Consider the following 12,819-nt stretch of genomic DNA (forward strand, 5'->3'; position numbering starts at 1 on the left):
CAACTTATTTCTTATAAAAATCAATGGAGGATTTACTTATATGTGTAGTCCAGTACGAGGCTCTAGTGATAAAGTTCACAGTGTAAAAGTAACGGTGAGGACTTAAAAGGAGGAGATACTCTTCATTGCAGTTTTAGGATTGGCTGCATTTCTCTTGATATTCTTTTCAATTCAAAACCCTATTTTGAACTCTGTTTTTGAGATTTCATTGCCCTCTCCATTTATGCAACATTTGAGTTTCTACTCTTGGGGAGCACTGAGACATGTGATTTGGGGTAGAAGAGAAAGGAAAGTGAAGAAGATGGTTTCAGACTGTGACAATTTAGAGGACTCAGAAGTATACTATCCACAATTTATAGAGGGCCCACCAGGCATGAGCTGAGGCGAAGGGCAATTCTAAATTATAACCATAATGAGGGAGGCACCATTCATATAACACAGGATTCTTTCTACCTTAAGTATGTAAAGAGCTCTTTCAAGCATTTCATGCTTTGACTGCTTCAGAAAACTCCTTTTCCCGGGTACTTAGGACACTTGGAAATAAGATTACCTCAGGGCCATCTGCTGTAATGAACTGCCACTGGGGAGAGACATCATAAGATCGGAGATCGTCTGAAGTAGGCGGTGAAACGTGTGTGGTAAAGGATGAGCGGCTTCCCCGGCAATCACTATATCTGAGAGCGGATGCTCACATACCCTTGTATCTTTCTCCTAAGACAGAAATGGCAAGCAAGTTCATCAGTTTGGGAGCTGGAAGGAATTTTTCCCACAAAAGAAAATGTGTATTTAACGATACTGATGTAGTAGAAATGTAAACAACAAAACCAAACCATACTGCAAACATCCAGTAAGATTAACTAATTATGCTTACATTTTTAAAGGAAAAAGTGATAAGGTCACCTATAAATAAAATCACCAAACCAAATAAATGCCACATATGAGGATCAATTCCAGTGTACTCACTAATCTACTAGCAGAAATGAGCCTTTCCCTTCAGCTGAGCACCACCCAAACTGCTGGCCCACAAAGTTGGGAGCCAGTAAGCAATTGTTTCCATTGAGTAGGTTTTGGGGTATCTGTTACACAGGAACAGATAGCTCTTATGAGTGTGTGATAACTTCACATTGTAATTGTGGATTGTTTTCAATTTTTCCTTGCAAAGCTATTGATTTCATTTGAGGTTATTTTATTAACTACATGCATACACTGAAGACACAGAATTACTCTTTTATCATTTTGTAGAGAGCCTCCTTATCCCTACTGATAATTATGTCTTGAAGTCTATTTTATCTGATGTTAAAATAGCTACAGCAACCTAATTTTGATTGGTATTTATCCAGTATATCTTTTTCTACTTTTAACCTTTTACTTTTAATCTTCCTCTGTCCTTCTGTTTTAAAAGATGCGATGCTTATAAACAGTACTGAGCTTTTTTTTTTTTTTTTTAATCTATTCTGACAGCTTTTTAAATTGAGGATTTAGTCTTCTACTTTTTTACTGTAGAAATATAAATGAGATCCATAAATCACAGCTCCAGAGGTATAAATGTGGCTGGAACCCAGGCTTCCAGGGTCCACATTCAACGCTTTTCCATGATACAGGCTGCCTCCTATAAAATTGAAGTCCCTTCTAGCCAAACTTTTTGAATTTCATATCCAGGTACAATCTCATTTTCATTCTCTGTGCCTTACAGTAATGCTGTGAAGTAGATGCCTCTTCTCTATAATAATGTTGCCTTCTTCATCTTATATTGCACGGTACAGTATGTATCTTCCAACTGATTGCTTTGTGTGTGACAGTGATAGCTCGTGAGAAATCAGAATTGATTGACAGTGTTTCTGGAGACAGAAAACTTTCACTCAGCATAGTTAGTATGTTGCTCATAGCTCTGAACTGGTATTCTTGCCTTTAGGTTATATACTCTGTGAATGACCTCATGTAAATTATGGTATTACCTGAAGAGAGTTTGGCTCTTCTATAAAAATATGGACAAATAAGAAACCAAGACTCTCGCTCACTTGTTCTGCATTTTCTTTGTTTGTTTTATTTTCCTCATCCTCTTCTTCCTCTGGTTCCACTGGAGCAGGAGTCAGAGATGCCACGAAATGCCACAGAATATCATGGAGAGAAGTGGTCTGGATGACGTTACACAGAAGCCAGTTGAAAGCCTGCACGAAAAGAGAAAGTGAAACTCGCTCAGTTGTGTCCGACTCTTTGCGACCCCATGGACTATACAGTCCATGGAATTCTCCAGGCCAGAATATTGGAATGTGTAGCCTTTCCCTTCTCCAGGGGATCTTCCCAACCCAGGGATTGAACCCAGGACTCCTGCATCACAGGTGGATTTTTTACCAGCTGAGCCATAAGGGAAGCCTGAAAGCCTGCATAAACAATGTTAAATAAGTCCAAGATAAAGAGAACCTTCTGGGACTCAAGTATTCTAAGGGAAGACTCTAGGAAGACTGATTATCATTTCACTGAAAGTACACTGAACTTACACTGTCAATATTTCTGGCCCTAATTAAAAAATTAACAGTAGGGAATATAATACGTATGAAATGCAATTCCAAAATACTTTTCCAAACCACTTTTCATTTCAAAAATTTGTCTGAACATTAATTTACCCAAGCATATTTTTTCCAACTTGCATTTAGGATCAACATGCATTTAGAATGTTTAAGTTCTACACAAGCTGCTATTTACTTAAATATAGATTCATGTCATTCCCACTGATGAATGGCAGGTTACTTCCTACTCATAGTAAAGAAAAAAAGATTTGTTATATATACAAGTCTATGATATACAGTGATCCATTTTCAGAGAACAGAGACCCAGATAAATTATCATTGTTAAATTTATAATTCAAAAGCCCTACTTCTGATCCCTTTTGCATGATTACTCTAACTAAAATGACACTGTGATTATAAAAAGCTTTTTAAAGAAGATATTATCAGGATTCAGACAATAAAGCAATGTAGAAATGAAGTCTTTCAGAGTGCTTAACTATGAAACTCAAATTCATTTATATTCTTAAACCTAGGAGTTTAATTTTGTTGCAAATACAGTATTTCCTATTCACTGAGGTCTCTTAATTTGTCACAATTTCTGTTCAGTAGAAAACTGACATCATTAAACAGAACCATCATATGAAGCTTATGATGAATGAATCAATAATCCTATTCATGTATTCTTACCTCCATAGCAAAAACTCGACAAGCAGATTTCCTTAACGCCTGTTTCATTGCTATTTCCAGACCTTCTAGATCATGATGCTGTATGACAAAGGCTAAGACTGGCCACTGGAAGTTCCGTTCTCCTTTGGAGAGGGAGCTGTGGGCTGAGATGAGTCGGGACAGCTCGGGAGACGGATGCCTCAAGAGCGAGGAACCCACTTCTGTTTGAAGGAAAAAAAAAAAGTATCAATTTTCATAGGCAACACATATTAATATATTTAAAGTGATTTCAAAAAACAGTATCCAGCTTATTCACTTAAGTGTCTTTGGGGTTTTTTTTTTGTTTTTGCATTTGACACAAATCTTAATGATTTCAATTTTTTACTGAAGCTCTGATTTAAATATCTTACTTAAAGTTATATACCTATTAAGTTGCAAAGGTAAGTTTTGAACCCAGGTCTGAATCTAAAGTTCATACTTTCTACAACACTATACAAAATGTGATTTATTTTATCCCCAAATGGAATCTGTATCTTATCCCCAGCATTTTCTAAAGGACTGCTTTGTAACAAATGGTATTTCAATAAGAGCCTAAAGATACTTGTTGAATATATCCTCAATATATTCCTAGAAGATCTTCAATAAGATACATAATCATCTACTTAAAAATATTAGGTAGATCTTCATTTAGTAAGTAGTTGGCCTGACAAACCATTAACATGTTATCCTTTGCTTCTTGGATTTCTTTCTTCATTCTTGAGACAGAATCAATTAGCCTGAATTTGGGGCTGCTGATACTAATTAGTTCAGATTATCTAAAATTTTTTACTGATTAAGAGCTAGCTGTATCTCCAGTTTTTATTATCTGTTTGAGTGGTAGTACTTACAAGAGTTAACAAGTTTCTATTGAGAGTATCATTGTGAAAGTGTCAAGTCACTGGAACTGAAGCTTAGTGGGAGGGATAATGGTAGCAATATTCAGCTTAGATACCTAACAAGTAATATATTTTAAAGATCAGTTTATTCTTAAATCATAGTGCATGATCTCTGGGTATCTCTTCCAACTAAGATGCAAAATTTAGAAAGGCACATTTATGGCTGTGTCACACAGAAGGAATGTTTACCACGATTTAAAATTAGTCCATTCCTCTGCCTTCAAAAATTAGATTAAAAAAAATCTACAAATAAAATCATTAGGATCACTCAATCTTCTTTTTCATCTTTATACTTACCAGTGTCTCCACTGTTAACTCTTCTCCGAGGAATGGCTTTAACTCGTGCAGGTAAGATGGAGTGCTGTTTATCATATTCAGAAGCAACAACGGAGTAGGATCTTTGGAAGACTGTTCTCTTCGCAAGATCAGTATCAGTTATGGGACTAGTTTCCAAACTGCAGATAGAAGAAGGTGACAGATAACTCAGGAGAAAAAGGGAATGATGTGACACTGTTTTACTTGGTTTATAACAACGTAGTCAAATGTATGAACCATGTGGAAGAATACAAATTCAAAGCCAACTTGACAATCTCTCTTTAAGCCATAATTTGATCTTTCCAAATGTAATCACATTTTGACTGATTTCAGAACTGCATTTTAAAGCTTTTGCTTCTCTTAAATCTACTTGGCATTTTAAATGAAAAAGAAGAAAAGGCATCAAATATTCTAAGCTTCTCTCAGAAGCAAAAGCACTGTGGTGGAAGACAGGTGTCATGATATTCAGGAAAAACAGGCGGATATATTCATAATAGCACTGAAGAGGGAGAATGTAGATATATACATGAGGAAACCTAATATGAGCCAAAGTGAAAGGATGCAATTTTCGTCTGGTTCTGAGTGTTCTATGAGGTTTCTCGTTCCCTGGAGGTGCTACCCAAAGCTCCATCTGGCACACGGCCATACCACAGTGTATGAGAGGTGATACACTGGTTTCCAGCCTGAGTTACACTATACTTAAAGCTATTTGAGAACTCAGTGGTTTTCAGGAGGGCTGTAGGAAACTAACTTTTTTTTTTTCTTTTTAAACTATACAACATTAAAAAAACAGTTACAAAAGTATTAAGGTGGTTATGTAATTTCTTTTATTGGGGCATTTTAAAGAAAAAGATAAATACATTTCTTTACTTTCTAAGACAGATTTACAAAATATTATTTTTGTTTCTTTTCCATTAGTCAAGCCTGGTTTCAAATCCTATGGCCCTCAGTAAAGCTTATATATTTTCCAGTAACTGGCTAACTCTGGCCATGTTGTGTCCTTACTGCCTAAGTGAGTGTACATTCTTGTTTGAATAGATGATAAATGTTGTATATAACTAGTTGGAGTAAAGGTGATCTTTTCTCTCCAACTGGATCTGCTATCAAGGACCTCACCTGATTCATGAATGCACGCCTTTTCTTACTGCTCTAACAGTCAGGACAGTTGACACGACTTCCTTCCTGAGATGGAGGGACGCATCAATATGAAAGAACTGCTAGAGCATTCTCTTCTATTTAAAATCTCTCTTCCACCAAACACTGGACTCAACAAAAATACAGTAACTCAAATACCTGGGTGGCATGGACTTCATGTTGCTCTCTGGCTCTTCAAATACATTGGGACTCGCATCGGGAGTTACTGATATGTACGGGGCTGGCACAGATGTAGAACGCAGGTACCTCATTTCATCCTGGAATAGGTTGTCATCTTGATAGCCCACGAAATTTTCATGATGATGCCTGCATTAAATCAAACGCAGTAACTTAAACTATGATGTACAACAGACACTTTCCATTTTTATCCTCCTTTGTAAAAGCAAAAATAACTCATACATCTATAATTGAGGAGTGTAAAGTATTAAAATAGCGGCAGATATAAGGAGGAAGAAATAAAAGGTTGATAATTTTGCACACAGGTATTCCAGGTACCAAACATTTTAAATCCAAAATTGAATTTCTTTCCTTTTGAGAACTTTTCCATCTTTCAGTGTTTCAGTGAGTGATCCCACCAGCTATCTGGGGGCCTTAAGCTAAAATATCTTGGTGTCACAGAGGGCTTAGCCCTCGGTCATGACCCGTCCTTCAGGCCTGTGGATGCTAGGTTCCCTTTCACTATTCTCTCTCCTTGTTTCCCCATCATCACTGTCTTGCTTCAGGCTGATGACATTTCTTGCATGGACTGCTGGAGTACAGGCAGTGACCTTTATGGTAGGAACACATGTTAGAGTGAAATTTGAAAAAGATTAGATATGTATGAAATGTTTCATGGGTTGGGGAGGATATATCTATTCCCCAAAGAGCTGAAAATTGCAAAATTCATAACTAGAGTATGCCATCAATTTTTACATGTTTTACCATTTGATTGTATCCTTTTCAAACTGGAACACAGAGGTGCTAGTCTAAGTACAATAAGCAGGTGACTAAAGCTGAAGGCTTGTTGCACTTGGCATTCCTGGTGATTTTTTCCAGCGTCCCAAATGTACTTAGTCTCACATTTTCATTTTTGTTTCCCATTCACTTTATTGAATTATAAGTACAATGACAAAGAAAACAAACTACATAACTCTGCTTCTCAAAATGGAACTGCTGGTTGGTAAGTCGTGCCAGCAGGCAATTTCCAAAGTGATTTGAAAAAAACAGCCAAGTGACATTACCTAGCTAATGTCTGCAGGTAGAGACAAGGCATTTTAACGGGAAGGTCCTCGGAAATGCCCTCTCTCACGCTGGGCAGCTGAGACTGGAAGGGCTTTGCGGGGTGGTAGCACAGGATGCTGGGCTCGGCCGCGCTGCTCAGGGACAGCAGGAAGAGGGCGTTGGCTTTAATCACCTGGTGGGCCTCCATGGTGGGCAAGGCACGCGGGGTCTTCACTTGCATCGGCTTCCTCCTGGACTGCTTGACCTGGAAGGAGAATTTTCAGGGATCTTTTCCTACTTGTATTCAAATGTGAGATTTCTTAACCTACATAGTTTTGAGTTGCTAACAAAAATTGTTGAACTTTTGTAGAACTGCTTTAAAATAATAATAGTGATTACCAAAAACGACATTCACTTCATGTTTCTCAACTGATTGAAACTAATTTATATCAAATACAAACTGTATTTTTTTTTCCTCTTTTGGGGTAAGTTAAAAATCTAACTAGTAAAATCTAAATGTAATTATTTAAATAAAAGAGTAAATAACCTGTGTGTGTATGTGTGTGTGAATTTGGCAAATATTTTTGGTTGGGTGTGTCACTAATGTGAATGAGCCTCACTTTCCATAAGTCCTCAATATAACTAGGGATTAAGAAAAAGAAGATATAAACAGCAGAAAAAGAGAAGGAAAAAGGAAAAGAGAATTAAGAGAAAGAAAAGGTGAAGAGGGAAAGCAATGTATATGTATATGTAAGCAGGTAACTGAGTAGCACCCAAGTAATAAAAAATCACATCTGTCAACAGGCTGTGTATGCTACACGATAGTCGTTTTGTGTTATCCCAAGACATAATTTGTTTCTGTCATTAAAAACAGCTGACCTGATCAAAGTGGTGTATTATTCCTATTATAAAAGCTCATCTTTAATATCAACTATATGGAGTTGTCTGATAACATGATCCTAAAAAGAGATTTTTTTCCCCTCACTCTTTGGTCTCCCTCCCATCTCCCTCTCCACCCCCAACCCTCCAGGTTGTTACAGAGCCCCTGTTGTTTTTTTTTTTTTTTAATTGAAGGATAACTGCTTTACAGAATTTTGTTGTTTTCTGTCAAATATCAACATGAAGCAGCCACAGGTATATATATGTCCCTTCCTTTTTGAACCACCCTCCCGGCCCACCCCTGTATGTTGTTACAGAGCCCCTGTTTGGGTTTCCTGAGCTGTATAGCAAATTCCCACTGGCTATCTGTTTTACACATGAGAATGCAAACTTTTATGTTACTGAAAAGAGATTTTAGAAGGTTTATCCTTAGCATTCGTAGTATAGCCAGGACAAAATAAACATACCTTCTCCCGGGCAGCGGCCTGTTTCTCGCGGAGGTACTTCTCCCTGCAGCGATCGCACACCAGGTACCACGTGCTTCCTCCTATACCACCGTCGCCACAGTTACCAGCCCATCCGCCACAGAAGTGCCCGATGCTATTGTAACCTTGCCCACCAGCATATCGGCCACAGCCTTTGAAGAAAGAATATAAATAGACGCTGAACACCTAAGTGTCCTTAGTAGTCTGATCCTTGCTACCTGTGCCTAAATGACAGATTTCCCCTCTCAAAGTAAGCAAAGTACTGAAGCAAATATCTAACTTTTTCATTTTCTCCCCGACTCTCCGCCTCCACAGGCTGTTAGTTATATCAGCAAACTTGCATGCATGACCAGAAAGTAATCAACTAAACTGATGTCTAAAATACTGAAGATATTCTATATAGGCAGATGAAAAGAAACATAAGACATGGGAACATTTATATTTATTTAAGTGTGCCAAAAATTTGGACAAAATAGATATAAAACATTCTGTAAAAATGGTAAATTTTATGGATCACATGTTTTACAAAAGGTTTCAGTGTAATACGCAGGAAGAGAAAAGCATCTACCCAAATTCATAATAGGTGAATTTTGGAATATTAATCAATTGTTACAGAAATAGTTACATTTACCTAAAATACTGTCTTCTGATGAAACAGTTGATAATCTCTTACACAGGAAGAGGCCCATAGAAATCAATATAATTTAGTTTAATTTGCAGTTTTGAACAGGAAAACAATGTCAAAGGAGACTTAATGTTGAGACCTTTCCTGTGTGTTTGGACATGTTATTTCTACTGTGTGAGACGGCAATCCTTTGGGTAACATGTAAAATATTTTAGAAGTTAACAGTATCTCAGAATGTGATACACTAAAATGAAAAAGTACTAAACTACCTTGCCATCGCAGTATTAGAATTTCTTTACCTATTTTCCACAAAACTTATACTGTATTGATAAAGCACTTTAAAAATTACATTCTAAGAAAATTATAAATTCTGGGCAAAAGTTTCCCTGTACGTTAAGGTAACTCACGGAACAGCTTAAGTCAGAAGCTACTGCATCTCACGTACATTCCGTAACACTGCTTACCTGGGTGAGCCTGCCTCATGTGGTACGTCACGGGGTAGGGGTGGGACTCCCCACAGAGCTCACAGATGGTGTCCTTCTCTGGTCCTCCTACCGCCAGCTGGGCCATCTCCCCAAACAGATTGCCCCTGGGCCGGACTTCGGTCTTCTCTTTCTTCTTCTTTTCTTTTTTTGCCTTCTTACTCTCTTTCTCACACTCTTTCTTTTTGAGGACGGCACAAGAACCGGGACTTGGGAAGATCATGTTCTGGGACGCTGCTTTGATAGTGGCCAAAGAGATGTCTTCCCAGAAAGCCACCAGGTGCTGCAGCGTCAAGGGCAGCGGCGACTTCGACTTCGTCGCGTGGTGCGTGGACATCTCAAAAGTGGCCTCGGCTTTCCCGTCTTCACATTTTTCATGCAGAGGGGGTTCCTTCAGCATGGACAACACCTTATTTTTGTTGATGCTACCCATTTTAGATATGTCTGGCCCATGAGGTGCAATATTAAACATATTCAGTGCTGATGATATTTCCAACGAGTGTCTGTTTTTTAATTTGGTTTCTTTTTCTTCTGTAGGCTGTTGGCTGTTTAAGCTACTTCTTATAGGAGCGTGTTCTTTGGACAGGTCCGGATTAAATTTTAAGAAAGAAGAACAAGCCATGGCATCATGTACTATGCCTTCGTGCCACAGGAAAGAGGCGAAGACAGCCCGGGCACACTCAGCCACGGAAGGGGACATGGCTTGTTTGGCTGGCTCCAAAGGTTTGGATCCCTCTCCTTTGAACAGAAAGCTGGATTTTTCCTTCTTGGGCCTGGTGTGCCTGTTAGCACATTTTCGACTTATTTTGGGGGACGCCCTCATTTCCTGTTCCTCTTTCAGTGGTGCTTTCCCTATGCTGAAATGCACTTTATTTGAACCTTCATCCACACTCTTAAATTCACTGCTCTCATCACAGGTGCTGTCTGTTAGGCTGTTGGTTTTTAAAGTACTTGAGGTGCAGACTTCAACCACCTCACTGTGGAGGTTTTCTTGTACCACGTGGGGAGAGGGAGCTCTGTTTTCAGATCCGGGGGAATCTTTAGAATCCTTTGGTACTGGTTTTGGTTTTGGTGATGTTGATCTCCCCCTCAAGGGTTCTGTGAGGGGCATTTTCTTCTTGCGGAGGGTATCTGGATCAAGGGTGTAAGAGTCCGATTTGGAACGTTCCCGGGGAGGATCGAGTTTCGTCTTAACAGGAGCAGTGCTTTTCTGAGGTAGATTTTTATCATGCGGTGAGGAGGATCGTGGAGAACTAGCACCGGATGGGCTAGACCTATTGGCTGGGAGCGTCTTTGGCTTGGGAGAGGATGACCGAGAACCTGGGCCTGGGGACTCGGCTCTGAAGCCGGAAGACATCCTCCCATCAGATTTTAGTGTCTGCAAGGTGTTGTGGTTGGGGGACAATGACCGACTATGAGAATCTGACCGCAACTTTGCAGCATCAGATTTCAACATGAGAGATTCACTAGCCGATAGCCCTTCTGTACCCCTTGGCTTCTTCTGGTCAGCAGTAGTCCGGCTCATACGTCCATCAGGTTTAAGTGTTCTGCTGTGTTTGGAGGACAGTTCTGATTTTCCTGATGTACAGACGGGTCTAGCAGATGTTGAGATAGTTCCTCGGTCACCTGTGTGGTCCATTTCATAGTGAAACTTGTTAATATAATTATAACTTACTGATGATTTATCTACTAAACCATGAAATAAAAAATGACTAAAAAAATTTGTGTTGCTTTGCACAGACAAAAATATTTAAAGATTAAAGAAAAAAGGGGAACGGGGAATGATTGCTCAACAAAGTGCAACTACATTTTATAATTCTAATATTCTTATGGTTGGATTAGGATAATTTATTACTAACATATGAATGCTAACAGAACAAGGACAAAAAGAAAAATAATCTCTCTCTGCCCCAAGCCAAGCACTAGGTGTTCCCACACGGACACCGTTTGTTTTTGGCGTCCTGGCCCTCATTCAGGGTCTCTCCCTCCTAATGTTTCATGCTTTCTTTAGAGGCACGACAGCAAGGATGTGTTTGCTGTTGGTAAGTGGTATAGCCTTTGAGATTATCTTTCCTCCATAAAATCAAAACTCCTGCCTTTACTGCAAGTGGATATTATTGTTAGGAGGCAAGAAATCTGATTAAAGTGACTCAACAGGCACAAAAAAACCCTGAAAATCCATAAATCTTGCTACAAGTATTCATATTTTTTGAAAAAGGATACTTAGTAAATTGAGAAGAATTTGTTAACTGGTTACATTGCAGTTCGTTCTTTTTCTTTTTTAAAGGGAAATGAACAAACTTGGATAAAAGTAGTAAAGTGTTTTGGGGCTTGCTTGCATGTGTGTGTGTTTACAGTCATGCTCTAGTTAATAATCTGTCAAGAGAGTTTTGCCATAGAATCTGCCTCCTCATGGAAGGCTCACAAAGGCTGATATTTCTGTTTGTTACTACCTTTCGCTGATGTCATGTCAAGAATGGGTCAATATAAGTGTTTGATAAATATTTGTTAAGTGAGTAAATAAACTCCTATTTTCTTAGTTCTTTTCCCTTCTGCTAGTCACAATCTTCAGATTCTCTGAAAATTCATTATGGCTAGCACCACAACAGGGCAGAGGTGACAGTAGCCATTGTTGTGTAATGGTCAGATTTTATAAGACAAAATATTGCATTTGGTAGAATTAGACATCAGCCTAGTCCTTGCCACTAATTCTGAGGAACTAATTCGTTTTTATCACTCTGACACTGGAAATGCCTTCATCATCACATGTATTTCATAAGCTAAACCATACATAATGGTGAATCCAAGCAAATAAGTAGTTAATCTTCTATACTTGGCATCTCTCTCTACAAGATCAATTTGTGAATTTTCCGAAAGGGGCATGCTTTCTAATTAATGATGCACGATTCCTCACAAAGGAAATCTCCACTGTGATTGGCTAAACAATAGACTCTTTCAAATATTAGGAACATCATGTATCACATGCCAGCAAACATTGCTTGTTATATAGAGAGGGTCAGAGGGTGGGCTGCTCTATATCATATTCCTATGCTTCAAGTAATGGTGAGTATTTTTTTAAGATCTGTTAAGTGGTGACAGCTGAATACCTGTTGGAGTCTAGGTGCATAAATAATGCACAATTATTTCTTCCTGACATATATTTGTCAAATTATAAATGAATCCTGCTGAAAAAGTTACTTTTACAAAATATATTTCATATATTGAAAAAAAATGTCAAGTTAGCTAAATGTGGTAAACCCATATGCTAACTAACTAATGTGTATCTTCTTCATTTGGCTTTTAAAAGTTTCCAGGAATGCAGTAAGTTTTACTAAAAATGGTAATATGGCTGTTTTAAGTATCACTAAATATAAACACACTTTGTCAAAAAGCTTGAGATCGTAAATACTTTCACATTCATCACTTAATTTTGTTTAATGCTTATGTTTATCGTGTGTAAATTTAAGTGATAATAGACACTTTAATCTCAAAAGAATTCTGAAGAAAAAATAACACAAGACAGGATAAAAATTTAGTACATTCTAATGAATTAGTAAAAATGTTAAATAT

The 12,819-nt window shown here is 38.2% G+C and overlaps 1 protein-coding gene across 2 annotated transcripts in view; it reads right to left on the reverse strand.

Annotated features, from left to right (window-relative positions):
- Positions 1-12,819, reverse strand: part of MYCBP2 (MYC binding protein 2) — a 261,683-nt gene that overhangs the window by 32,347 nt on the left and 216,517 nt on the right. For both annotated transcript variants that reach the window (XM_061133295.1, XM_061133296.1), the window contains 8 exons: positions 9,232-10,875; positions 8,125-8,294; positions 6,799-7,043; positions 5,717-5,884; positions 4,406-4,563; positions 3,195-3,394; positions 2,019-2,168; positions 551-711 (listed from right to left, as the gene is read on the reverse strand). In XM_061133295.1, the coding sequence (XP_060989278.1) occupies positions 551-711; positions 2,019-2,168; positions 3,195-3,394; positions 4,406-4,563; positions 5,717-5,884; positions 6,799-7,043; positions 8,125-8,294; positions 9,232-10,875 (2,896 nt within the window). The remainder of the gene's footprint in view (positions 1-550; positions 712-2,018; positions 2,169-3,194; positions 3,395-4,405; positions 4,564-5,716; positions 5,885-6,798; positions 7,044-8,124; positions 8,295-9,231; positions 10,876-12,819) is intronic.

The sequence above is a fragment of the Dama dama genome, chromosome 30 (assembly GCF_033118175.1).
Source record: "Dama dama isolate Ldn47 chromosome 30, ASM3311817v1, whole genome shotgun sequence".
In the NCBI taxonomy this organism is placed as follows: domain Eukaryota; kingdom Metazoa; phylum Chordata; class Mammalia; order Artiodactyla; family Cervidae; genus Dama; species Dama dama.